General features: G+C 40.3%; 2 protein-coding genes across 5 annotated transcripts; both read left to right on the top strand.

The window, feature by feature from the left end:
- Positions 1–704: 704 nt before the first annotated feature.
- LOC103059721 (olfactory receptor 2G3-like) lies at positions 705–1,649 on the top strand. The gene has a single exon (XM_007445048.3). The coding sequence runs from the start codon at positions 705–707 to the stop codon at positions 1,647–1,649; it is 945 nt and encodes a 314-aa protein (XP_007445110.2).
- A 12,452-nt stretch (positions 1,650–14,101) lies between these two features.
- POLR1H (RNA polymerase I subunit H) lies at positions 14,102–24,845 on the top strand. 4 transcript variants are annotated; one of them, XM_088134537.1, is made up of 5 exons: positions 14,102–14,181; positions 14,402–16,201; positions 18,227–18,324; positions 20,263–20,372; positions 24,462–24,845. In XM_088134537.1, the coding sequence occupies exons 2-5, from the start codon at positions 16,045–16,047 to the stop codon at positions 24,484–24,486; spliced, it is 390 nt and encodes a 129-aa protein (XP_087990663.1). In that variant the 5' UTR covers positions 14,102–14,181; positions 14,402–16,044; the 3' UTR covers positions 24,487–24,845. The 4 variants fall into 4 exon arrangements, with proteins under 4 accessions (XP_087990663.1, XP_007436865.1, XP_025028037.1 ...); XM_007436803.3 differs by having other exon boundaries at positions 16,051–16,201; XM_025172269.2 differs by lacking the exon at positions 14,102–14,181 and having other exon boundaries at positions 14,189–14,715; positions 16,051–16,201.
- Positions 24,846–25,310: the final 465 nt, after the last annotated feature.

Consider the following 25,310-nt stretch of genomic DNA (forward strand, 5'->3'; position numbering starts at 1 on the left):
ATAAGTAAAAAGCTGGAGATTGAACCATCTGCAGAAACTCTTCTCTGAATTTCAGCTCTTCCTCTCTTTAGGCCACAGTGATGCCTAGCCTTCAGTTGCTGATTTCCCTGCTTCTTTCTGCCTCCCACCTGTGCCAGGGAAGCCAGTGCCAAATGTTTTCCCTATGGAGGGCATGTCTTTTGAGGACTCCATTCTTCCTTTCACCTGGGATTGAAGGGCAAACTTGGCAGAACATACCCTTGTCCAATTGTAACAGAGATATTTGTGTAAGACAATAAGCATAGCAACTGTATGGAACTGCCCTGCTTGCACCAGGACAGGTATTAAACACTACTTTTAATGTGGAGCAAAAAAAGTTGGGTGAAAGTCATCTTCTCAACAGCCCAAGGGGGGAAAGAGGACTTGTATTTCTGCCCTCCTGAACCTGTAGAGGCCCTGGGGTAATGATGGGGCAAGCAAGAAAAAAAAAGAGTTTTTTTTTCTTTTGTTGCCCAGAACTATTGTAGATCCAGGAAGGGTTTGATAGAAGGCAAAATGAATTAATTAGAGCCAAAGTCTGCACTCAGTCTCAGTGTGGGAGTCACTGGATGATCCTCAATGAACCTTAATATTTCACTTACATTACTTCCATTCCAGTCAGCTTTCATAGTCTCTTTCCATTTCTTCTTCTGCTATTCATTATTTCCCTGATTTTTTTTTAGAAGATGTCCAGAGATTCACCATGGGAAGAAGGAAATCAAAGCTCCCAAGGAGAATTCATCTTACTGGGAGTGGCTGACAGGCCACGCTTGGAGATGTTCCTCTTTGTCTTTGTCCTAACCTGCTATTTGATGACCCTCCTAGGCAACACAACCATCATAGTGGTGTCAAGATTAGATCCCCATCTCCACACCCCCATGTATTTCTTCCTCAGCAACCTTTCCTTCTTTGACCTCTGCTTCACCACCAGCCTTGGGCCCCAGATGCTGGTGAACTTCTGGAGAAAAAGCAAAACCATCGCTTATGATGCCTGCGTGGTTGAGCTGTACATCTCTCTTTCTCTGGGCTCCACAGAGTGTATTTTGTTGGCTGTCATGGCCTACGACCGCTATGCTGCCATCTGTCATCCACTGCGTTATACTACCATGATGAGTCACTCTCTGTGTTTCACAATGGCTGCTGTCTCCTGGGTGAGTGGCTTCAGCAATTCAGTAGTACAAACAACGATGACTCTTAGTCTTCCACGTTGTGGGCAGAACAAGATAGACCACTTTTTCTGTGAGGTGCCAGCCTTACTCAAATTGGCCTGCGTGGACACCTCTGTTAACGAGGCTGAGCTCTTTGCTTCAAGTGTAGTGTTCCTTCTACTACCTCTGGGTCTCATCATAATCTCTTATGGCTACATTGCAACTGCGGTGCTGAGGATCCGCTCAGCTGAAGGCAGGCGGAAGGCCTTCAACACTTGTGCCTCCCACTTGATGGTGGTGTCACTCTTCTATGGCACAGGTATCGCCAGTTATCTCCAGTCTCCGTCCAACTACTCCCGTGATCAAGGCAAGATGATTTCCCTTTTCTACACCTTTGTCACCACCATGCTTAATCCACTGATCTATACTCTGAGGAACAAGGAGGTACACAAAGCTCTTCGAAGAGTAATGAAGAAGAACTAAACCAAGTAGCTCCCAGCTTCTTTCAGAAAAGCAACATGATTCATGATATTATAGTTATAATGATGATGATGATGATGATGATGATGATGATGATGATGATGATGATAACAATGTTTATAATTGCAGAGGTACTTTTCAGTATACGATGTGCTTTATTTTTATTGCTCATGTATATCACCCTTGGAATAATCCAACAAATTATGCAGGATTGGAAAAAAGGATATTTAACTGAAAGTATTTCAAGAGTTTAGAAATAGATAATTTAGTCATCCCCAGATCTGGATTTCCACAAATATGCATTCTAATGGACTACAGCATGTGTACGTAAATGATTATCTATTTTCCATTTTAACTAAATTGCTCCTTTGACCTTTAAAGCTCTAAACGGTCTGGGACCTGGACCAGAATATTTCAGGAACCACATTCCTGCCCAGTTCCATTCATCACCTAGCTGTTTTCTTGACCCTTTGCATTCAATATATGGTAGGTGAGTACTGGAGACAGGAGTTTTTTGATTGTGGCAAAGAAAATGTGGAATATCCTCTCGAAAATAATGAATTCAAAGTGATTCATGCTGTTACTGCTGCTGATGCTTTAAACTGAATGCTGTGAAAGAATGGAATAGACCAGGGATTCTCAACCTTGGCATCTCGAAGATCTGTGGACCTCAACTCCCAGAATTCCCCAGCCAGCCTCTGGGAGTTGAAGTCCACACACAGGTTCTCCAGAAGCCTCCTTCAAGTTTCTTTCTAGCAATAAAAACAGGTGTCCCAATTAGGTCTGTTCTGCTGGATCCTCTTCCCACCTGCAACACATTTATTCCTTTATTCCTGTATTCATTCACTAATTCATTACATTCATATCCTGCCAAAATCTGGGGACTCAGAGGTTTCCATAGTCATACTTGCTGAAGGGCTTCTTGCCAAATGAAGGAAGGGAGGAAATGTGGAGGCAGGGGAGAAAAGATGTGATCTCCTACCCAACCCCACCCCACCCCAATAATCAGATCAACCATGAACTATGGAAGAGCATTAGAAAACAGACAGGCAGGTAGAAAAGAAGACAACATTCCTGCAGGTTTAATAGTGAAGGAATTTCAGCAGCTGCAGCATCAGAGAAAGAGAGAAAAGTGAAGCACAATTTAGTGTGCAAGAGAGAAGAGCAGGAACACTGCACTCCCCGCTTCTCTCTTGACTACCCAGCAGCCTCGTCTGCCCCATTTCTGACGAATCCACTTTTCTCTCTTTCACTCTATGCACGCATGAGATACATATCCCACCATTCATTCAGGAGCTCAAGGCCATGTACGTAGTGCCCCTTCCTCCTTTCTTTCCCACAATACGCACCCCGCAAAGCAACTTGGCCTGAAAGAGAGAGAGAGAGAGAGAGACCCAAAGTCACTCAGGCAACTTCTCTGACTAAAGATGCCCTTGAACCTGGGTCTCCAGACTGTCTCTTGGGCTGAGAGAAAGGACTGGGCCAAAGTCACACAGGAAGCCTCCATGGTGCGGAGGATGAGACCTTGGGGCACCCCCTCCCCATACTTGACCACTACATGATCCTGGCGAGGTATGTTGAAGGCACAGACATTATGACAGTTCAGTGTAATAGTCCATGCAATACTCCAGCAGGTCTCCCCTCGTTCAGGTAAAGGCAACGTAACAGGCATTTGTGGGGGCCCTCAAGGACCTCCCAGAAACCAGCTAGCTTGGCTTCTCTTTGGAAGCTGCAACAGCAGAGAGCCGCGAGGCATTTCACAAGTGCCCTGGTGCATGATCACAGCTAACCAAACCTCATTTTTCACACAGATAATAAAAATGAATATAGGCCAAATACAGAATTTAATAAGTATGGAGACTGGCAGTGCGCAATGCAGATAGCTTAACCAGGCATACATCTTATAGTACTTTATGCTTTTTCAGAAAGTTGCTCAATTAATACATTACTTCTCCTGCCCAAGCCCATCATCCTTACACAGGAAAAGAAAAAAGAAAAAGAAAACAGCCCACCCTAAACTAAAATGGGAAAACAGTACAGAGGTTAATAAAGTTAGGCAATCAGTTTGTACCGAGGAAACGTTGCAATAGGATTCATTAGGAACGGATGCATGGGTCAGGCTCAGCTATGATCAATTTCTCGTTTCCTCTACAATTTGTCCCTTTCCATTTTGACATCACTTTCTCATTTTGGGAAAGTCCAAATTAAAAAAGACACATTTTAACTTGAATATTTCTTGTATTTCTGTCTCAGCGCATATTCCTATATACAATATTTGCAAGTAGTTTTCCATAATACAATAGTCACTGTTCACATTTTTTCAAAAGATATATTCCTATACACGCTTCCCTTTAAAATTGATATTTATATATATATGCTTGTGCGTGTATGTGTACATTGGTGTATCGTTAGAAATTGCCTCCCAGTTTGTGGATTTCACTGCGCAGCTGGGTTCCAGTTTGCATATAAGTTGGGATGAGGAATTCCCAAATCAGAACAAATCAAACAAATTTCTTCCTTATTTCTAGGATTATTCCCAGGGCTTGTCAAGAAATAGGTCCAATAGAAAGTGACATTTCAGGATGAACAGATACATTCAAAAAACACATTGACCGGTTTGAATAGATTCCAGCAGACAGTAGGACACAGGCATTGGACTGAAGAACTAAGGCATTCAGTGAATTTGGCTATAACCAACAAAGACTTACCTTACAATATATTTCATGAGCAAATGAACCATTCCAAAACATTCAAGCGAGTTCTAAAAGGAACAAATTCTACACCTTCATCTTGGCTCTTCCAACTCAGCGGTGCTCCAGAATATTTACAGGTAGCACACAGACACGTAACAATCAACCTGAGAAGGCTAGAGCAGGATGGTAGATTTTATAGGCATTTTCAGGGAGGAAGAGGAGAAATAGATAATTGGAGCTTCTTTAGCTCCCAGCTTCTTTCAGAAAAGCAACATGATTCATGATATTATAGTTATAATGAGGATGATGATGATGATAACGATGTTCATAATTGCAGAGCTACTTTTCAGTATACAATGTGCTTTATTTTTATTGCTCACGTATATCACCCTTGGAATAATCCAACAAATTATACAGCATTGGAAAATTGGATATTTAACTAAAAGTATTTCAAGAGTTTAGAAATAGATAATTTAGTCATCCCCAGATCTGGATTTCCACAAATATGCATTCTAATGGACTATAGCATGTGTACATAAACAATTACCTATTTTCCATTTTAACTAAATTGCTCCTTTGACCTTTAAAGCTCTAAACAGTCTGGGACCTGGACCAGAATATATCAGGACCCACATTCCCGCCCAGTTCCATTCATCACCTAGCTGTTTTCTTGACCCTTTGCATTCAATATATGGTAGGTGAGTACTGGAGACAGGAGTTTTTTGATTGTGGCAAAGAAAATGTGGAATATCCTTTCCAAAATAATAAATTCAAAGTGATTCATGCTGTTACAGCTGATGGTGCTTTAAACTGAATGCTGTGAAAGAATGGAATAGACCAGGGATTCTCAACCTTGGCATCTCGAAGATCTGTGGATTTCAACTTCCAGAATTCCCCAGCCAGCCAAACATCTTAATGTTTCCAAGGTTGGGAAACACTGATATAGACAGATGATTGCTGGAAAGTCACCTAGTTTAATGAACTCTGCCTTCAGCAACACTAATTAGTAGATAGATGAGATATAAGCAAATAAATACATATGTTTTTGTGCCTGAAAATAAATAAATAAATGAAATAAGGTTGTGCAAGACTTCAGACACAGTTTGGAAGAAGTGTTTTGGAACACACTACAGTGCAAATGCAGCACACATCTGCAGCTCATCAAAGTAGTGTCTTTTTCAACCAGCTGTAGGGAGGTTTCCACTGCAGCTAGGTGGACTTGGAAAAGAGTGGAGCTCTCAAAGGAGTCATAGACAGATGGTGGGTTTGCATTGTGGAATATTTTGAAACAACTCTCCCAAATCAAATCTGAAGTGGCTGGTGTGGGTCTTCCGGGCTGTGTGGCCGTGGTCTTGAAGTTTTGTTTCCTAACGTTTCGCCAGCACCTGTGACCGGCATCTTCAGAGAGCAGGAGCACAGACAGGAGCAGTTCTCTCTGTGCCCAGGGTGAAGTGACCCTTCTGTGGGTATTTATAGAGATCTGGGGGGGGGGATGGGGGTGTGTGGGTGGGGTTGGGTTACTGAGTGGCTGCTTGTTTTGGTGTCAGCATCTGTGTGTATTTTCCTGGGGATTAGGTAGGGTTTTTTCTTCTACTGAATTGTTAACGAGGAGCTGCTGGGGGTGATTAGCAAGTTCATTGTGTGAACTGTTCACATGTCCTGGTGGTTGAGCTGAGTTCGTTGACCTTTTGCAGGCTGTATTTTTCAGGATGGTAGCCAGGTTTTGTTGATTTTTAGACTCTCCTCTTTTTTATTGAAACTGTGCTGGTGTTTGTGAATCTCAATGGCTTCCCGGTATAGCCTGGTATAGTGGCTGTTGGTGTTGTCCAGTATCTCTGTGTTTTCAAATAGGATTTTGTGTCCAGTGTGCTTGAGAGCATGTTCAGCTACTGCAGATTTTTCTGGTTGCTGTAGTCTGCAGTGTCTTTCGTGTTCTTTTATCCTGGTATGGATGCTGCGTTTTGTGGTCCCGATGTATACTTGCCCGCAACTGCATGGTATGCGGTATAGTCCTGCAGCGGTGAGGGGATCCCTTTTATCTTTTGCTGATTTTAGCACTTCTTGTACTTTTCTGGTGGGTCTGAAGATTGTTTGGAAATTGTGTTTTTCCATCAGTTTTCCCATGCGGTCTGTGACCCCTTTGATATAGGGCAGAAATACTTTATTGGTGGGTGGCTGTTTTTCTTCTTCAGTCGCATGTTGCTTTCTTGGTTTGATGGCTCTTTTTATTTCATTCTTGGAGTAGCCATTCTCTTGTAGGACCCAATTAAGGTGGTTAAGTTCAGAGTTTAGGAATTGGGTTTCGCAGATCCGATTGGCACGATCCATGAGGGTTTTGATAATGCCTCTTTTCTGACATGGGTGGTGGTTGGAGTTTTTGTGTAGGTACTGATCTGTGTGGGTGGGTTTTCTGTAGACTTTGTGTCCTAATCTGAGGTCTGGTTTGCGTATGACCAATGTGTCTAGAAATGGAAGTTGGCCATCCACTTCTTTTTCCATGGTGAATTGTATATTGGGGTGGACGCTGTTTAGGTGGTTCAGGAACTTCTCTAGGTCTTCTTCATCCTGACTCCAAATTGCAAAGGTGTCATCCACAAATCGGAACCAGACTGTTGGGGTAACGGGTGCGGTTTCTAAAGCCCGTTTTTCAAAATGTTCCATGTAGAAATTTGCTACGACTGGGCTCAGGGGGCTTCCCATGGCGACACTGTCCATCTGTTCATAGTACTCATTGTCCCATAGGAAGTAACTGGTTGTTAGGCAGTGCTGAAATAAGGGTGTGATGTCTTCTGGAAAGATCTGTTTGATGAGTGCCAGGGTGTCCCTCACTGGTACCTTAGTGAACAGGGAGACCACGTCAAAGCTGACCAGTTTGTCTGTGGGGTTGAGTTTCAGGGTGCTGATTTTCTCGATGAAATGTCCTGAGTCTCTGATATGGGCTGGAGTCTGTCCCACGTGGGTCTGTAGAAGGGTGGCCAGATGTTTGGATAATTCATATGTCGGGGAGCCAATGGCGCTTACGATGGGTCTGAGTGGGATCGAGTCTTTGTGGATTTTGGGGAGTCCGTATAGTCTGGGTGTAAGGGCTTCTGTCTTGCATATGTGTTGAAGTGCGTTGGGGTGAAGGGAGGAGCTCCTCGTCAGGGTGTTGGTTTGTTTCATGATTTTGCTGGTCGGATCCCGTAACGTTAGGAAACAAAACTTCAAGACCACGGCCACACAGCCCGGAAGACCCACACCAGCCATCGTATGCCGGCCGTGAAACCCTTCGACAATACAAATCTGAAGTCTTATACTGTCCTAATACACACATAAATGAAATAAGCAAATTCAGGTCAGAGATCCTTGATGCATACATTTCTGTATATGCAATGGTGACTGCCCTTTCTGAAAGATTTAAGAAGGCTAGGAGATGGTTGGTGAACCTGACTCTTGTACATTCTAATGAGAGCAGCAATGAGATCTTGTGGCAGAAGATGAGATTTAAACTGCAGGTGGTTTGGCATAAAAGAGGAATGTTAGAGATAATAGGGGAGTGTTAGAGATGTAGGAAACTGGAGGCTTGGCCAAGAGGCAACCTTTGCTTAATTAGCATAGCAAAATGCACACCCAAAAGGTGGGGATTTTAGGAAACATAGAACATGCTAAGCTTATTATGGGATGTTCATATGTAACATGGAATCAGGTGCGTCTGCACAACATTGTAACCAATCATACCTATTTTTTTTTCTCAATGTAACCAATTATGTTTATTCCCTTTTTTTCTAACAAGTATAAAAATAGATGTAAAAGTTTGCTTGGGGCTCCTCTCCCTTTAGCGAGATGGAGGCTTTTTCTGGAAGTGCTTCAGTAAAAAGAGGAACAGCCAATTCTCGTCTTCGGGGTCTTATTAGGCAGAACCTGGGGGAAAGGGGTTCCGCGCTTTGCGGCAAAGACTAACCTTTAAGTCACAGACTCAACTTTTTAACTGTGAACTGCTAAAGGAGACACAGGTGAAGCTGGTGTTTTGAGAGTTTGGTAAGCCAACCATACAGACTGTGCTTCTCTGAAGATCTGGTGTGGGTTAATGGATCTAACCATCTGTTCAAATGTTTAAATTTATCTGTACTTAACCTGCGTACTTGTAAATAAAATCAATTACAGCTAAATGCTAGTTGCTTCCACTAACTCTTCCTGAAGCAAAGCAAATCTCAGCAAGTGTAAAATTCCTGTTTCCATTCTATGGTACATTTGAGGCCTTTCTGACTATCCATTTTCCATGCCTTTAGAAGACACATTTGAATGAATGTGGAATACTCTTTTTTCCTTTTCTTTTTCACTTCTACATAATTAAATACAAAGAATACACAACATTATAAAAGAAGATGAAAGAAAAGCTAACAAAAGAAACACAAAAAATACAGGGCATATTGGTTTTCCAAGGAGCTCCAAGAGACGAAACACCAGAAGCGATGCCTAGAACGCTGTTGGAAAAGGACAAAGAGCAAATTCCATTGAACACGAATAAGAGCTCATATTTGGGCCTACATCATGGTGATAAAGGTGGCAATTGTTGCTATTTCTCCACCCTTATCATCTGCCAATAGCTGCCCCCTGCAGCCCTGTTTAGGGTGACCCACTACCTGGCACCGGGGGGGGGGGGCTTGGGCCACAGGATCATCTCCAGGGCCATGGTGAGGAATATTCGTGCTATCTGGCAAACAAAGTCCCTCAGATTTGCTCAGAGTTGGATCCTGACTGGGCAAGTCCTAAAGTTGCTCAGGGAACAGTCTTGTGATGTTATCTGGACTGTTTGATTCTGTTACACCTGAGTGGACAAGGTTCTTTGCTGTCAGTCCAGCCACCTATTTGTTAGATCTTGGCCGCCCTGGGTCATTAAAGCAGCCTGGGAGGTGGCCAGGGGATGGGTTCATGCAGTGGTTTTGCATGCAGCCTGGGTTCATGCAGCCCCTTTGAGAGAGCGGGTGATCCCACCAACCTCGAAGGAAGCAGTGGTACACCTCCTCCTCAAGAGGTCATCACTGGACCTTTCCCTGTTGGAGAATTATCAGCCAGTTTCCAATCTTCCCGTTCTGGAGAGGATTGTGGAAAAGGGGATTTGGACAACAGCTACAGAGGATCTTGGAGGAAACAGATGGATATTATGTTTGAATAGAAAAGGATTGTCAAAAACAGCATTTTGTTGGAGATATAATAAGTATAATGTTTATTTAAAATATACAGTATGTTTCTACAATGTCCTATACTTACCAAGTTTGGGGAGAAAGTAGTGGATTATATAAATATGACTGTGCAACAGAAGCTAAAATTTTCAGAGGATAATATTCTTTTGAACTATATACCTAGTACATGGAACTTGACAACCGGACAACTAAGAAGTGAAGTATCCTTACTTTTGACCTTACAACATATACAGAGTACACTCAGGCACAGTTGGGATTTTTACTTCTCTAAATTTACCAGTATGTAACTAACTGTCAGTGTTATCAGTGAAGAATTTGCTCGCTATTTCTCTACAGGTAGTCCTCACTTACTGATGGCAATTGGGACCGGAAATGCAATGTTGTGTGATTGAGCCAACTTATGACAGCTGTTCCAGCAATCCCATTGCCGTCATTAGATGAATCCCACATGGTTGCAGCATCCCATGGTGATGTGATCACCATCTGCAACTTCCTGCCAACTTCCCCATTGACTTTGCTTGTTGAAATCTGGCAGTGAAGGTCACAAATGGTGATCACATGACCCTAGGAAGCTGCAACGTCGTAATTGTGAGCCAGTTGCCAAGCATCTAAATCACGATCACATGACCATGGGGACGCTGCAACAGCCTCATAAGTCCCCCTCGTTCAGCACTGTTATAACTTCGAATGGTTGCTGAACAAGTGGACATTAAGCGAGGACTACCTGTATTTTGAAGCTGCTTATTTCAGAGATGTTTCCTCACAGTGAACTGAAGATGTGAAGAGAGAAAACTAAAAAATCCAAAATAAGTGTAAATAATTTATATCAAGTAGTGTCAGCCCTACGAGGTAGACCAGACCAGGAAAAAGACACCATGAAGGCCTAAAATTACTTTTATTTTTTATATATATAATATTTTTATTGAAGTTTTTAATAGACATAGTAAAAACAAACTAAACTAAAAGATAAAAGACAAGTAAGAAAGAAGTTTAAAAAGTGCAAGAGAAAGAAAGAAAAAAGAAAAGAAAGAGAGTAAAAGAGAAAAGGAAAAAGAAAAAGAAATAAAGACAATAATAAGGAAATGGTTTCCAACTTTCATCACACCGGGCATAAGCTAACATAATAACACTTCGCCTTCTTTTAAAATTACAAACAAAAGACTCTTTCCCGTAACCTAACATATATCTATATGCAATCCAGAAATTATAATCTTTTCAGTCCTGGTTCAGCAAAAAGGCTATTAGAAGCTACCAGAAATGACAAGACGGAAAATGGTCTTATATTTCTGAATAAAAATATTCTTTACCAAAGCGACAGGCTCTACCTAGATGGCCAGTCCGATTGCTATGGCGGATGCAACTGCGAGCAGGCAGGCAGGTGGGTGGGCGCTATGGATGCAGGCAGGCAGGGGTGAGTGTGGGCGGGCAGGCACTGCAGAGTACAAGTTCCCCCTGCCACCAGGGAACTCCTCAGCAGAAAAAGCAGCAGCAGAGGGAATGACTTGCGACTTCCTGCCAGCTTCCCCATTGCCTTTGCTTGTGGGAAGCCAGCAGAGAAGGTCATAAGCACGAGCTGGTTGCCCAACACCCAAATCGCAATCATGTGACCATGGGAATGCTGTGATGACCGCAACTATCAGGACCCATCATAAGTCCCCCTCATTCAGCGCCATCGTAACTTTGAACAGTCGCTGACTGAACGGACATAACCCAAGGACTACCTGTATACCTTCCTTATTTCAGCTATGCCACAACCAAACAGCTTGTTAGCCTTTTGTTGTTGTTGTTTAGTCGTTAAGTCGTGTCCGACTCTTCGTGACCCCATGAACCATATTGCGCCAGGCCTTCCTGTCCTTCACTGCCTCCCTGAGTTTGCTCAGTTTCATGCTCATTGCTTCAGTGATGCTATCTAACCATCTCATCCTCTGCCGTCCTCTTCTCCTTTTGCCTTCAATCTTTCCCAGCATCAGGGTCTTCTCCAAAGAGATCTCTCTTCGCATTAGGTGACCAAAGTATCTGAGCTTGAGCTTCATTATCGATCCTTCCAATGAGCAATCAGGGTTGATTTCCTTTAAGATTGACTGGTTTGACCTCCTAGCAGTCCAGGGGACTCTCAAGAGTCTTCTCCAGCACCACAGTTGAAAGGCATCAATTCTTCGGCGCTCAGCGTTCTTTATGGTCCAGCTCTCACAGCCATACATTACTACTGGAAAAACCATAGCTTTGACTATGCGGATCTTTGTCGGCAAGGTGACGTCTCTGCTTTTTAATATGCTATCTAGGCTTGCCATAGCTTTCCTCCCAAGGAGCAAGCGTCTTTTAATTTCATGGCTGCAGTCTCCGTCTGCGGTGATCTTGGAGCCCAAATAAATGAAGTCTGTTACTGCTTCCATTTCTACCCCTTCTATTTGCCAGGAATTGATGGGTCCAGATGCCATGATCTTAGTTTTTTTAATGTTGAGTTTCAAGCCAGCTTTTGCACTCTCCTCTTTCACCCTCATCAAGAGGCTCTTTAGTTCTTCTTCACTTTCTGCCATTAGGGTGGTATCGTCCGCATATCTGAGGTTGTTGATGATTCTCCCTGCAATCTTAATTCCGGCCTGTGATTCTTCCAGCCTGGCATTTCTCATGATGTACTCTGCATATAGGTTAAATAAGCAGGGTGACAGTATACAGCCTTGTCGTACACCTTTCCCTATTTTGAACCAATCGGTCGTTCCATGACCGGTTCTAACTGTTGCTTCTTGGCCCGCATACAGATTTCTCAGGAGACAGGTAAGATGGTCTGGTACCCCCCATCTCTTTAAGAACTTGCCACAGTTTGTTGTGATCCACACAATCAAAGGCTTTTGCATAGTCAATGAAGCAGAAGTAGATATTTTTCTGGAACTCTCGTGCTTTCTCCATGATCCAGCGAATGTTGGCGATTTGATCTCTAGTTCCTCTGCCTCTTCAAAACCCAGCTTGTACATCCGGTAGTTCTCGGTTCACGTACTGCTGAAGCCTAGCTTGTAGGATTTTGAGCATAACCTTGCTAGCATGTGAAATGAGTGCAATTGTGCGATAGTTTGAGCATTCTTTGGCATTGTTAGCCTTTATGTCCCAACTAAGGCTTGAACCAATGTTCTGATCCTCCACATTCTCTTCCTTGATGCCATGCAGTATTCAGTACATAGTGCTCAAGAGTGCCCTCCAGCAGCAATTATAAATGCAGACTACCCTACCTATACCAGTTCTCTGATGCCTGGCTCTCTCCCCAAGTGCCAGGCACCAATGGGCCTTTTTTAGAGCAACAATTAGTTGCAGCTGCTGTCCTTCCTATGAAGGTGCTTCCTACAAAGTGGTCTCCTTCCAGCTGTGGGGAGGTCTCACCACATGGAGTCCGTAGGAGCTGCATCGAATCACCATAGGCTTGCCAGCTACAACCCGTGTGCCAGCTGATTGTAGAATACCTTGACAACACCTGCCTTGCCCAAAGTGCTGTGGAATCAGATGTGCTGATTCTTGATTCTCCTCTTCCCACCAAAACTGAGTGCCAGCCAATCCCAAACCTCACAGTACAATAAACTTTGCAAGCAGCATGAGTCCTAGTTTGCCAAAACTAATGCCAGCATAGACAATTTAGGGAATTCTCCCTGCTGGGGCTTATCAGTGGGAATACTGGGGAAAATGGTGTATCAGAAGAATGGGAAAAAGGTTCCTAGGTTAGGTTTTGTTTTCTAGAGCTGCTAGCAGGTCAGCACTGCCATTTGTTGGCAATTTATAACATTGGAAGCATTGTTTTCCATTCACCCTCCTAAACATCCAAAATCCCTGGGAAGTGTAAAAAAAGAGGAAACCAGCAACTTGTAATGAAAAAATGTAAAATATAATTTCTTTCAAGTAAAAGAGTTGAAATTGATGCCCAAAGGCAAAAAAAAAAAAAGTTTTTTAATACCCAAAATAATTGTCATTTTGCATTGTGTACTGAATGTATTAAGCATTTAAGTATTCTTATTCCATGTGATGTTTTTTAAATAATTACATTAAAAATAAATGTTGTATAAAGAGATGCCTTTGGATATTGATCATGGGGGGGGGTCTTTAAGCTTACCATTTGGGGTAAACATTCACAAAATGAATGTAATTCCCAGGATACTTTGTATTTTGCATAGAATCTCCATTATACTGTTCTGTACATTCCCATGGGATTCTTCAGTTGAAGACATCTTTTAAAAAGATGCAATGGAGGCTTTGGTTTCCTGAAACTTGAATTATGCCATTATGCATACAGACGTTTTGACCAGTAACAACTGTTGGATAGTTTCACAGTATAAATTCTCTTTTTAAACAAATGGTGCGCCATTCAACTGTGAAAAGGGTAGGACGGAGTATTCTCTGCACCATGGACTCTGATCTGACCCTTTACTTGCATACTTGGTTGAAAACAAACCCTGGTCAGAAAAAAGGAGGGTAGAAAATGCGCCACTGGAGGAAAAGGGAAAGATTCCTAAATAGACAGTCTAGCGCCTATTCTTTTTTCTACTGCTCTTGAAGGATGGCCGCTCTGCGCTCCCGAACTTGTCTCTCCAGGAAATCAAGTGTGCGTTCTTTCTGAGACTGCACGTGGAGTTGCATTTAGAAGCCTAGGGACAGCTGGTAAACGGGCGGAGGGGAAAGGTATTATTATTATTATTATTATTATTATTATTATTATTATTATTATTATTATTATTATTATTATTATTATCGATTCTATATAGGATTCGAGAGTTTGGACTTTAAGGCTGCAATCTCGAGCTTCTTCACTAAACTGTTACATTACATTTACATTGGGGGGATACTTATGAATTGCAGGAATTGCATGAAAACTTAAGCGGTTGATTTTCTCACCCCAAAGCGGCCCTCGTGAGAAGGGGCATTCGCAGACCTCCTGTTCCTCTCAAAAACTCAGGAGCAACGTCTCTTCGTGTGTCCCTTAATCTTCCCCGACTTGGAGGGAATTGGATTCCAATCCCCATTATTCTCAGCCGGCGGAGCCACGTTAATGTGCTGGCTAGAGGTGAAGCAGGTCGTAATCCAACACGCCGAAGAGCTTCCAGACCGAAGTTCTGTCCATGCACTGCGGTACTTCCGAAGTAGATCAGCGTAGGTCATCTGCTTCTTTTGGTGACTGGGACCGCGAAATGCAAGTCTCACCCTTTCGTCACGTTGGTGAGAAACTTAATCGAGAGTCGAGCTAGATTGGAGAGCGTTTTTATTTTTCTGCGGGCGAGTGAAGCATCGTTGGGCAAGTTCGGTCTGTGGGGCTGAGAGGGAAATGTATGGCTCTGGGGTTGTGGTTGAAGTTCAGCTCCTGTCAGCCCTGGTCGGTATGGCCAATGGTGATCTATCATGCGGGAACGTTTGCATTTGTTTCTGCATTAAATTGTATGTTGAAATGTCATGCATTTATTTCTCTTTACCCCATTCCCTGGTACAGTATTATGAGCGTAGGGAAATAGGGGAGGTTTTGAAAGTGTTGGACTTAACGACTGAACAACAACAACAACAAAAAAGAAATTAACTTGTTTGATTAGAGAAAGATCAACAGCCACATTTATCAGTGACTGGAAACCCCTTATGGACTTTTTGCTGAAAAAAGAGAAAAATTTGTGATTTATGGGTTTGAGGATTAGAAAAGGTAGCTTATGGAAAGAAGGAAATTATGATGTAACCTTAGAGAGAGGGGGTAAAATATAAATGCATTTATAACCACTGGCAAAAAGATTGGAAGCCACTTCTTTATCATCTCTTCTCTCTTTTTCCATACTTTTTCTTTTCTATTTCTATTTTCTTTCTTATTCATTATCCTTTCTTACAGTATTTTCTTTGTTTCTTTTCTAATACTAGTCTTGTTTTTATCTTGTTAAAATTTTCTTTAATAAAAATTATATTTTTAAAAAAGGACTAACTAAACAGAGTTCACATAATTGAAACAGTTACATGCAGTAATTCTTCCCCTATTTACTCCAGTTCTATCTCTCTGCTTTCTCTGTTGTAAGGTCATATGGAAAGAGATCTGTCCTTATTTATTTGGTAAGAACCAGGCCCAAAATTAATGAATTTAATATTAGAGCTGAATGTTAATCACAGAGGAAAGTTAGCATCAGGTGTCCTTTGCCTTCATCTTTTCCTGTAACCAAAAGACTAACCAAGACATAGGTTGTAGCTCTTTGTATGAGAATGTCTTTCAAAAACGATTTCAATGTGCTGTATTGCCATTTTAAAAAATTATTATACATTTCTATTAATTATTCTCTGCTTTGAGTTTTTTAAACATTAAAAGGTAATTTTTGTAAATAAATAGCATTTGGGATAATGAATGATTGATCAGGGAAAATGGCTTTCTGTGTAGGATGGAAATAGACCAGCTTGCCAACCAGCAAAAGAACATCAGACACTGCAAGTGGCCCTCAAAACATTTGTTCTTAAAGTAGGGGACGAGTAATTATTCTGGAATCACCTTTTGATTTTTATGATCATGAGTATGGATTCTTTCCCATGCAGCCCCTGTCTTCCTTCATAATTATGGAGCAAGGAGGTTCCTGCTTTGAGTCAGAACTTGATTTTTGTCCTGAGTGTGGTACTGTCCTGCCCCTGCCAGGTATCCAGGATAAGGTGGTATGTCCCTGTTGCTCTTTCTACATTGATGTACAAGGTAAGTTCTGTTTTGTAGGTGTATGTTCTTCCAGGAACGTTCAAATTCATAAGGTCCAAATTCTAAGCATACTTTTCAGAGCTCTTTCATTGAAAGTGATTGGTAATTACTTTCCATCTTTCCCGTCTGAGTTCATTCATTTAAAGCTTCCACCATTTATTTGTGCTTTTGAAGCAATGAGTGAAATCTTACTTTAATGCACCATTTGGGGGAGGGGTGTTTATTACTCATGAATGCCCATTAAATTGGAAAGTATTTTATTTTATTTATTTTCTTACAAAAATTAAGTGCTCTCTGACTCCCCAGACTCTGCATCCCCATGGCAATTTGCATTATTTGCATAATGGTGTAATGAAAGTCACAAATCACATCATTTGCACCAAATTTATTCATTTGCATAATATCTTTTGCACATTTGGGTTACATAAATGATAGAAACGGATGCAGATGACATCAACTGCCTTGTTCAGATTATGCTGCTTTTGGGGGCAGGAGTTGGAATTTCTGGATGGAAATCTGATCCAAAATCTTGTAATATGTAGTAGTTTATAAGACTTACAGGAGCAATTTTTGAATATCAGATTTTTATTAATATTTATATAATATCCTTCAACTGAAGGCTTGCAGGCAGTAAATAAAAGCAAGACAGTTGCAACTTATTAGTTCTAAGCTAATAATCTGAAAATTATTAGGAATAATTTTTCTAATAGGGAAAAATTACAAAAGGATTGTACAAAAGGAAAAAGGGACTAGAAGGGAAGAGGAAAAATCACAAGCACCAGATTCTTAAAGTTAAATTTTTATCTATCTATCAATCAATCAATCAATCAATCATTTATATAGCCGCCCATCTCACAAAGCGACTCTGGGCGGCGTACAACAATTAAAATAAAATAACAAGTGAATAAAAACAGGCATTATAAAAAGATGAAAAGTTATTATTAAAATAGAAACAGTATCCCAATTTTTTAAAAAGATTTTAAAAAAGATTTTAAAATATAGAAACCCCACGGAGAGAGCAGAATATCAATTACAATGGAGCCATCTAAGAATGTCTCCGGTTTCCAAAGACTCCCAGGCCTGATGACACAACCAGTCTTGAGGGACTTCGAAAACAACAGCAGGGAAGGGGCAAGCCTCACTTTAGGGGGGAGAATTATAGTCAGAAATGTTTCAGAGAAGTGGGGGGCTATGAGAAATGATCAAGCTGCCCTGTTTCTCATATTACCTCTCTCTTCTGCAGCTTGATAATGTTGCTAGATCGATCTTTTGTGGTTTCTGCAAGTCAAGCAGTGTGGGATGGGTTGAGGTGGTGTTTTACAACAGGTCATTCGGAGGTCCGTCACTGTGTCAGGGAGCACCTTTTGCCCCACCCATTGCCATCATCTTGTTCACTGTTCTTCTCCAAACCATTCTTTGATCTTTGATTTCAACCCTCTCTTTCCTACCCGTTCCATTTTAAAATAATGCAAAATGATCGGTTCTTTTCATGTTTAAATATGAAAACATGGTGTTTGCTCTGAGTCCTTAATGTGCTTAATTCTTCAAAGCAGCAGCAGATGAGATCAGAGTGTATCACTTATGATTAGAGTATGTCATTTCATAAAGAGCACAATAGTCTATGCAAACAAAAAAATGATACAAAAAGTCCTTGGTCTAGAAAACTAGTTGTCAGGGAAAGGCTCTAATTTAGTCCTCTTCCTGACATCCTAGATTTTTATATGTTGGAAATAACACAGCTTTAGTCATCATATGTTCCACTTCAAATTGTGAGAATGTAAGGAATATTACAGGAAATTTAGAGCTAGTTTGGTGTAGTGGTGAAGGCACCAGGCTAGAAACCGGGAGAGTGTGAATTCTAGTCTTGCAAGCTGAAAATCTTGCCAAGAAAACTTCAGGGACTAATCTAGACAGTTGCCAGGAGTCAACACTGACTTGAAGGCACATACAAAAAAGGAAATGTACAAGCTCAAATTAATGAGCATTCTTCTCAATTATCCTTCATACATTTTCTTCTTTACACAGATTTTGAAAAAAAAGTCATCCATACATCTGTCACATTCAACAAAATAGATTCCACTTCTTTGACTGCAGAGGAAGGAAAAGAAGTTAAGGGTCCACTGGTGAGTGAATGAAAAGACCAGTTATTGGTTCAATAATCAGTGGCTGAGACTTCTGAAAATAAGCATTCTTTTTCTACCAAGGGGGGGTGAAGAACCTGTTGAATTATTGCACCTAAGTAGGTTGCAGTCCAAGCCTTTTTTACTGCTCTAGCCTACAAGTATTGAATTTCCATTCCGCCAGCTGAGGCAAGCAGAAATCACCCAAATCCTTCATGATCAGTAGCAGCATCACAAGCATGTGGTAAAATGTCATAATACTGTCACTGACGTTTTAGTTCTGTGTCCTGGTTATCTGTGTTTAAAAGGAACCTGCATCAACAATTAAAAAGGATGAAGCAAAGATTTATGCATGTCCCTTCAGTAGCTCAGCTGGTACCGCAGAGGACTATAAAATATGCTGGAAGGCAGCCTTAGGTCACTGGAATAAGTGTTTTTTGCTTGTGAGACAAAGAGACAGATTTCTCACAAATTGTGTCATATAGCTTTTTAAGAAATGAGTAGTTTTTTTTAAAAAAATAATTTTATTAAATATTATAATTGCTAATCCGTTATAATTGTATTATAACTAATACAAACTAAAAGAAAGAAGAGTAGAAAGAAAGAGTAAAAAGTGCAAACGAAAAGAAAAAAACATAGGAAATAGAAAGAAAAGGAAAAAAATAAGAATATAGTAAAGAAAATTAAAAAAATATATGAAGAAGTAATTTCTAACCTTCATCACAACAAGTATAAACAATTTTAGTAACTTTTCGCCTCCTCTTAATTTACAATTATCTCTTCATCCCATGTCCCATCTCTTATCTATAAACAAATCCATAAAGCATCATCACTTCAGTCCTGGTGTCAGCAAAAGTCCGTTAAGGGTTGCCAGAAATAATATGATGTAGTTTAACCTTGATCAAATAAACCAATTTTATATTTCTTCCTTTTTCTGCTAACAATCTTAATCTTTAGTCCATTCAAGTAATGTCGTAGAATGTGATATTCATTTCTTTTTATCTCACAAGTTTCATCCAAGCTTTAACAAACCTCTTTTGTAAATCCAATATTAAAGAATTATCTAGGTCACTTCTCTTGGTTTATTATTTGTAATTCCCTTTTGATTTTTAAAGCATCAACCAATTTCTTTTCTACGTCCAATGAAACATCTTTTTCCATGTTATTCTTGTAGCCTGTCATTTGTAAATTCACTTTCAGTGCCAACTCAGTCTCTGTTGTCAAATAAAACTTCTGAACTTTTGCCATTTCTTCCAAAACACAGTCTATCCGTAAAAGCCAACATTGCTATTGACATTGTTGATATTAACTTCTGATTCCATTTTTCAGAAGTATCCTTCAGTATTTCCAGTGTTACACTATGTTGCATCATTCTGTAGCTGTTAATCAGGTTTATGTATTCTTCTCCTTTAATTAAAATCTTTAATTCCCTCTATTGTCCAATTTTTAAAATTGTTTATCTTCTTTATGTCTTAGAAAAAATTCAAAACAAGTCAACTTTTCCATGGGAAAGATTCTTTATAATTAATACCAAAATCTTATTTCAAATTTATCTGGACCCTTAATCCATTTATAACTTTCTAAAATCAAAGCCTTAATTAGCTTTTTGTTGTTTAGACAATCTGGATTAGCTGCAGAGAAGGGAAAAGAACAAGAGAGTAAAAATGAATTCCTTTGAAGAGAAGTCGAGTGAACCTAGCATGTTTACCCTTGAGGAAAGACCAACTCAGTTCTTAGATTTTTAAAATCTAAGGGGAGGTTACTCAGGCTTTTGTATAAGCTTGTATAAGAGCACCTGAAAGACTCTGCGGACTTTATTCATAGCCAAAGACTAACAGAAATAAGTCCTCAGTTTCTCAGTTGTGGAGCACCTTAAAGATTCTGCCATACCAACATCAGAAGGTTTACTGACGCTCATTCAGTTCACTTCAATCTTTTCAGATTGACAGAAGATGTCCTCAGTGTGGGCATGAGGGCATGGCATACCATACTCGACAGATGAGATCTGCAGATGAAGGACAGACGGTTTTCTACACCTGCGTCCAATGCAAGTAAGGCACTATCTGCTAAGAGCTTGTATATTGTATATTGTGATGACTAGGGGTTTGAGTCACTGTATGTTACACCTGTTTTGTATCAGCTATATTGTCTGCTTATTTCAAGACTCAATATAAAATGCTGGGATTAGCCCTTAAGACCCTAAACCATTTGCGATTTATATATTTTACTATTTTATTCAGGGATTATCTAAATCTATACATGTCTCCCCAAGAATATGAGAGCCTGCTTTCTCATCTACCAGTAGAAGCTGTGAATGGTGGTACCAGAGGTAGAGCTTTTTCTGTGGTGGCCTCACACCCTGATAATACCCTGTGATGGAAATATGTCTGAGTCCCAGGAAGACTTAATCTACTTTGCAGTTCATTTTAGTACAGGTAGTCCTCACTTGATGGCAACTAAGCGACGTGGTCGTAAGGCACAATGTCATATGACTGTGCTGTTTAGTGACAGAAATTCCAGTACTCCTGATTGCTGTCGCTAAGCGAATCACTGTGGGTTGTTTAGCAAGGACTTCATGTGATTGTCATATGCAACCTACTGCTGGCTTCCCCATTGACTTTGCTTGGAAGAAGCCAGCAAAGGTTGTAAATGGTGATCACATCACTATGGATTGCTGAGATGTTGTAATTGTGAGCCGGGCACCAACCGCCCAGATCTCAATCACATGACTGTGGGAACACTGCAACTGACATAAGTATGAGAACTGATCGTAACTACCACTCATTCATCACTGTCATAAGTTTGAATAGTTGCTGAACAAGTGGTTGTTAAAGAGGACCACTTGTATACATTGTTTTTAACTCTGCTTTTATCTTCTCTTTCCCTTTTTATATTTATTATTATTTACTGTTTTATTGGTTTGATGCATTTATTTACAGTATTTAAATACTGCCAGCTCTACAGGGATTTCCACAGGTTTACAAAACTGAATGCAAACTATAAAAATGATTAAAAACTGTAATACCAATAAACAAGTACCCTGGTGTCCGTATTACACAACCAAGCCCAGTTCTAAAATTCATAATTAATACTAATTAAAAGCTCTGTGACATCTAGGTGTTTAAGATTTTTCTTTTTTATATACTAATTTTATTAAAGATTACAGTTTACAACAATAAAAACTAATACAAATTTTAAAAAATAATAAAAAGAAAAATAGAAGGTGCAGAAAAGAAAAAAAAGAGAAAAAAGAGAAAAAGAGAAAAGAGAGAAAAAATAAGAATATAGTGAAGAAAAATAAATTTATAAAGAAGTTACTTCCCCCTTTATCACAAGTATAAACAATTTTAGTAACTTAACACCTTCCCTTAAAATACAACAAATGATCTCTTCTTCCCATATCACATCTCTTATTTATAAACAAATCCATAAAACCTCGTCATTTCAGTCCTGATGTCAGCAAAAGTCCATTAAGGGTTACCAGAGATAACAACATATCTATTTTAACCATGATCAAATAAACCAACTTTATATTCCTTTCTTTTCTTGATCTTTAATCACTTCAAATAATGTCCTAGAACTTGATTTCTTTTTATTTTTACTTTGTCCCTTCTCACAAAATTCTTCAAAGCTTTAACAAGCCTCTTTTGTAAATCCAATGTAGGAAGATTATCCAGGTCACTCTCTTGGTTTGTTATTTGTATATCCCTTTTAATTACTAAGACATCAGCCGGTTTCTTTTGTATGTCCAGTGTAGCACCTTTTTCCATGTCATTCTTTTAGCTTGTCATTTTTAAATCCACTTTCACATCAGTCTCAATCATGTCAGGTAATACTTGTTCCTCTTCCATAGCATCTTTTAAACACAGTCTATCTATAGAGGCAGACTCTCTTAAAATTAGCTCCTGGGCCCATTGTTCAAAAATATCCTTTAATATTTCCAATATTAAAATATTTTGCTTCATTCTGTATTAGTAAGTTGAGTTTAATTGTATCTCCTTTAATTGTTTAATTAATCTCCTTTAATTGTAATCTTTAGTTCCTTCTAGTTCTCTCTAGTTCCAGTTTTTAAAGTGTCCAATTTTTCTTATCTTATTTCTTTTTTTTAAAGAATTCAAAACAAAAGCATTTTCTCACAGGAAAGATTCTTTATAATTAATTCCAAAATCTTATTTCAAATTTATCTGGACCCTTAGTCTGTTTGTAACTTTCTAAAATCAAAGTTTTAACCACCCTTTTGCTATTTATTCTAGAAAAAAAATTAAGTTCTTAAACTTGTATTTAAAACTTCTTTCACTAAGAATTGAAGGAAACTCACCTGGTGTTGTAAAACCTGTTGATCCAAAGATTCCCAATAGCTGAAAAGCAGTTAACAAGCAATTTCCAAAAGTGATTAGAAAAGGAAGTATGCAAACCCGGTGTCCTTTTAAAGGTGTCGACTGCAGTTTCAGCAAGATGGTTATTCCCTCACCTCCCAGAGTGCTAAACCCGCCAGAGACTGCAGTCTTGTGGTCTTCTCATGAGGAGCAACTTCTGGAGCACTTGTGGGCAATCTCAAGTCCTCTCCTTGGCCGGAGAGGAATTATAAAGAGCCAGTCTACTTGCTGGCTCTTCATTCTGCCATGCTCATCGGCTCCGTTTTTTGGAGAGCCATCTTCAGTTTACCATTTCTTCTCCGAAAGTCAGGTTTTCAAGATCTTTCTGAGCATCATCAGTGACCGTACAATTCAAATCTCAGGGACAAACTGTTCTATAAACTGAAAAAAAAATTAGCTTTCTCACCCCTCTTTTCATTTTTAGATTATTTTATATATTGTCATCTGCATTGTAAGATTTCTTGCCCTGAAAAACAGCTGAAATCTGTAAACATCAAATTACAAAGTCAATCAGAAATATGTCAAAGCCATTTTCGTGTGGTCCATCATTCTATTCCCACAGCAGCCAAGGAAATGTACTGGAAAATCCCTAAGTAGGACTTCAGTGCAGTTACAATCTCTTAGTCTCCTCTAGCAAGTTTTTTTTTTTGAAAGGGTTACTGCTTTTGTTGGCTTGTCTGTACGGAATCCTTCACCATAAATATCCTTCCACTTCAAGCATCTTGGGTTGCAATGTTATCATTTGACGTTTTGGTTGCCTTTTGTTGCAGGAGAATTGGCACTGGCATCTGGGTGCATTGGTTGGTTCTGAGCCATGTTTGATATTATTTCTGAACTCTTTTTAAAGTTAAGTATAGGCAGTCCCCTACTTGCGAACTTTTGTGTTGTGAACTTTCACCAATATGAACAAAATGAACCTGGAAGTTGGGCCGGAAGTCAGGAAAGGATTAGTTTGCAGCATGCCGCAAACAAGCCCTTTCCCGCCTTCTCCCGCCTTCTGTTTGCATTGGAGGTTTGCACTGGAGTTGGAGTTCCCAGAAAGGGTTAGTTTACGGGGTGTGCTCCATCACCAGGTAAGGCAGGAGAAGGGGCAGTGGCAGAGGATGGGGAGAGGGGATGGAGGTCTCCTGCCTCACCTGGCAACAGAGAATGTCGCACCCCGCTGGCTCGTCCTTCACCCAAGGAGCCATCGTTGCCTCTCCTGCCTCACCTGGCAACGGAGCATGCCACGTAAACTAACCTTTTCTGGGAACTCCAACTCCAGTGCAAACCTCCAACCTCCTGAAAGGCGGGAGAAGGCAGGAAAGAGGTAGTGTGCGGCATGCCTCCGCCCCCTCTCCCCTGCTACCACCCCCTCTCCTGCCTCACCTGGCGACACATTGGCAGCAGAAGATAGGGCTCCTCTGCCCACACCACTGCCCTGCCTCCTGCCTTCTCTTCTATTTTTTACTTTTTATTTTGACTTACAAACAAAACGGACTTACGAACAGCCTCTTGGAACATAACCCATTCATAAGTAAGGGACTGTCTGTATTGGAGATATCATTTGATGATCACTCGAGTTTTTTCTGCAGAATAGGTCTCAGATGAGTCTTCATCCTCATGCCCATTCTGCTTTTGGAGTCCTGAAATGATCTACCCTGTCAGGTTATGATTGTGGTCATTATTCATTGATCCAGTGTGTGTTTTTAATCTAGTATCTGTGATTCCATGGGACTGTAGTATGTCTCAGAGTATTTATGGTGTTTGTTCTTTAAATTCTAGGTTTCAAGAGAAGGAAGATTCTTAAACATGTTTGCCTAAATGTGTGAGTGACATTACCAAAAAAAAGACTCCGCTTGTGCCAGAGAATCATTTCTGGAATTTTATGAAGAGACTATAACATTCTTACGTGCTTAGAAGCATCCTTGTTTAAGCTGGATGACTGGCGGATGGTGACAGGTTGCACACTTCAACTGAAAATAGAAACAATAGCAAAAACAGAACCTGAAAAAATGGCCTTGCAGAACTTCAAATCTGCTTTACCTCAACTCTGTCTTGGTCAGTGAAAGGAAAGAACAGTGATCATAGTATGTGCTGATGTTGCAAGTCTCTTTATTGCTGCTGTTATGTGTATTTATTTTCCTATAAACTCATGTTTTTATTGAATTTTACTGCTTCCTCCTGTAAGCTTCTGAGTTGTTCATGGGACAAGGGAGAAGAGAGATCTTTCACTTTCCTTTGGATATGCTATGGCTTTCATCATCCAGGTCTGAATTCTGTTTCAAGAAGAAGGAATAAGAGGATTCTGTGTGGGTGGTTGCTTAGCAATGCAGTTGTACAAACTCCTCATAATCCTATATTCTGCAATGTGATATAATTCTTCTGCTTTGTGGCTCTTTTTGGAAATTGATGTGAGATTGCAGTGGTAGCTAAATGAGCAAGATAGGAGTGAATAATTAGCAGTCTTTCTTGGATCCAGTTTGGCCTCCTGCCACCAGACATCATGAAGAAGCTATGCAAATTTTCTGATTTTTGTTAGTGTGGGCCTCAAGAATGTCTCCCCTTAAAGGCTTGTGTAGCTTTTAGATGTATTAGCTACAGACCAGTAGGAGGCACTTCACAAACCTTAAA

The sequence above is a fragment of the Python bivittatus genome, unplaced genomic scaffold (assembly GCF_059951505.1).
Source record: "Python bivittatus isolate LINGU-HERP-01145 unplaced genomic scaffold, Pbiv_v1 ctg000080_np1212, whole genome shotgun sequence".
Classification (NCBI taxonomy): domain Eukaryota; kingdom Metazoa; phylum Chordata; class Lepidosauria; order Squamata; family Pythonidae; genus Python; species Python bivittatus.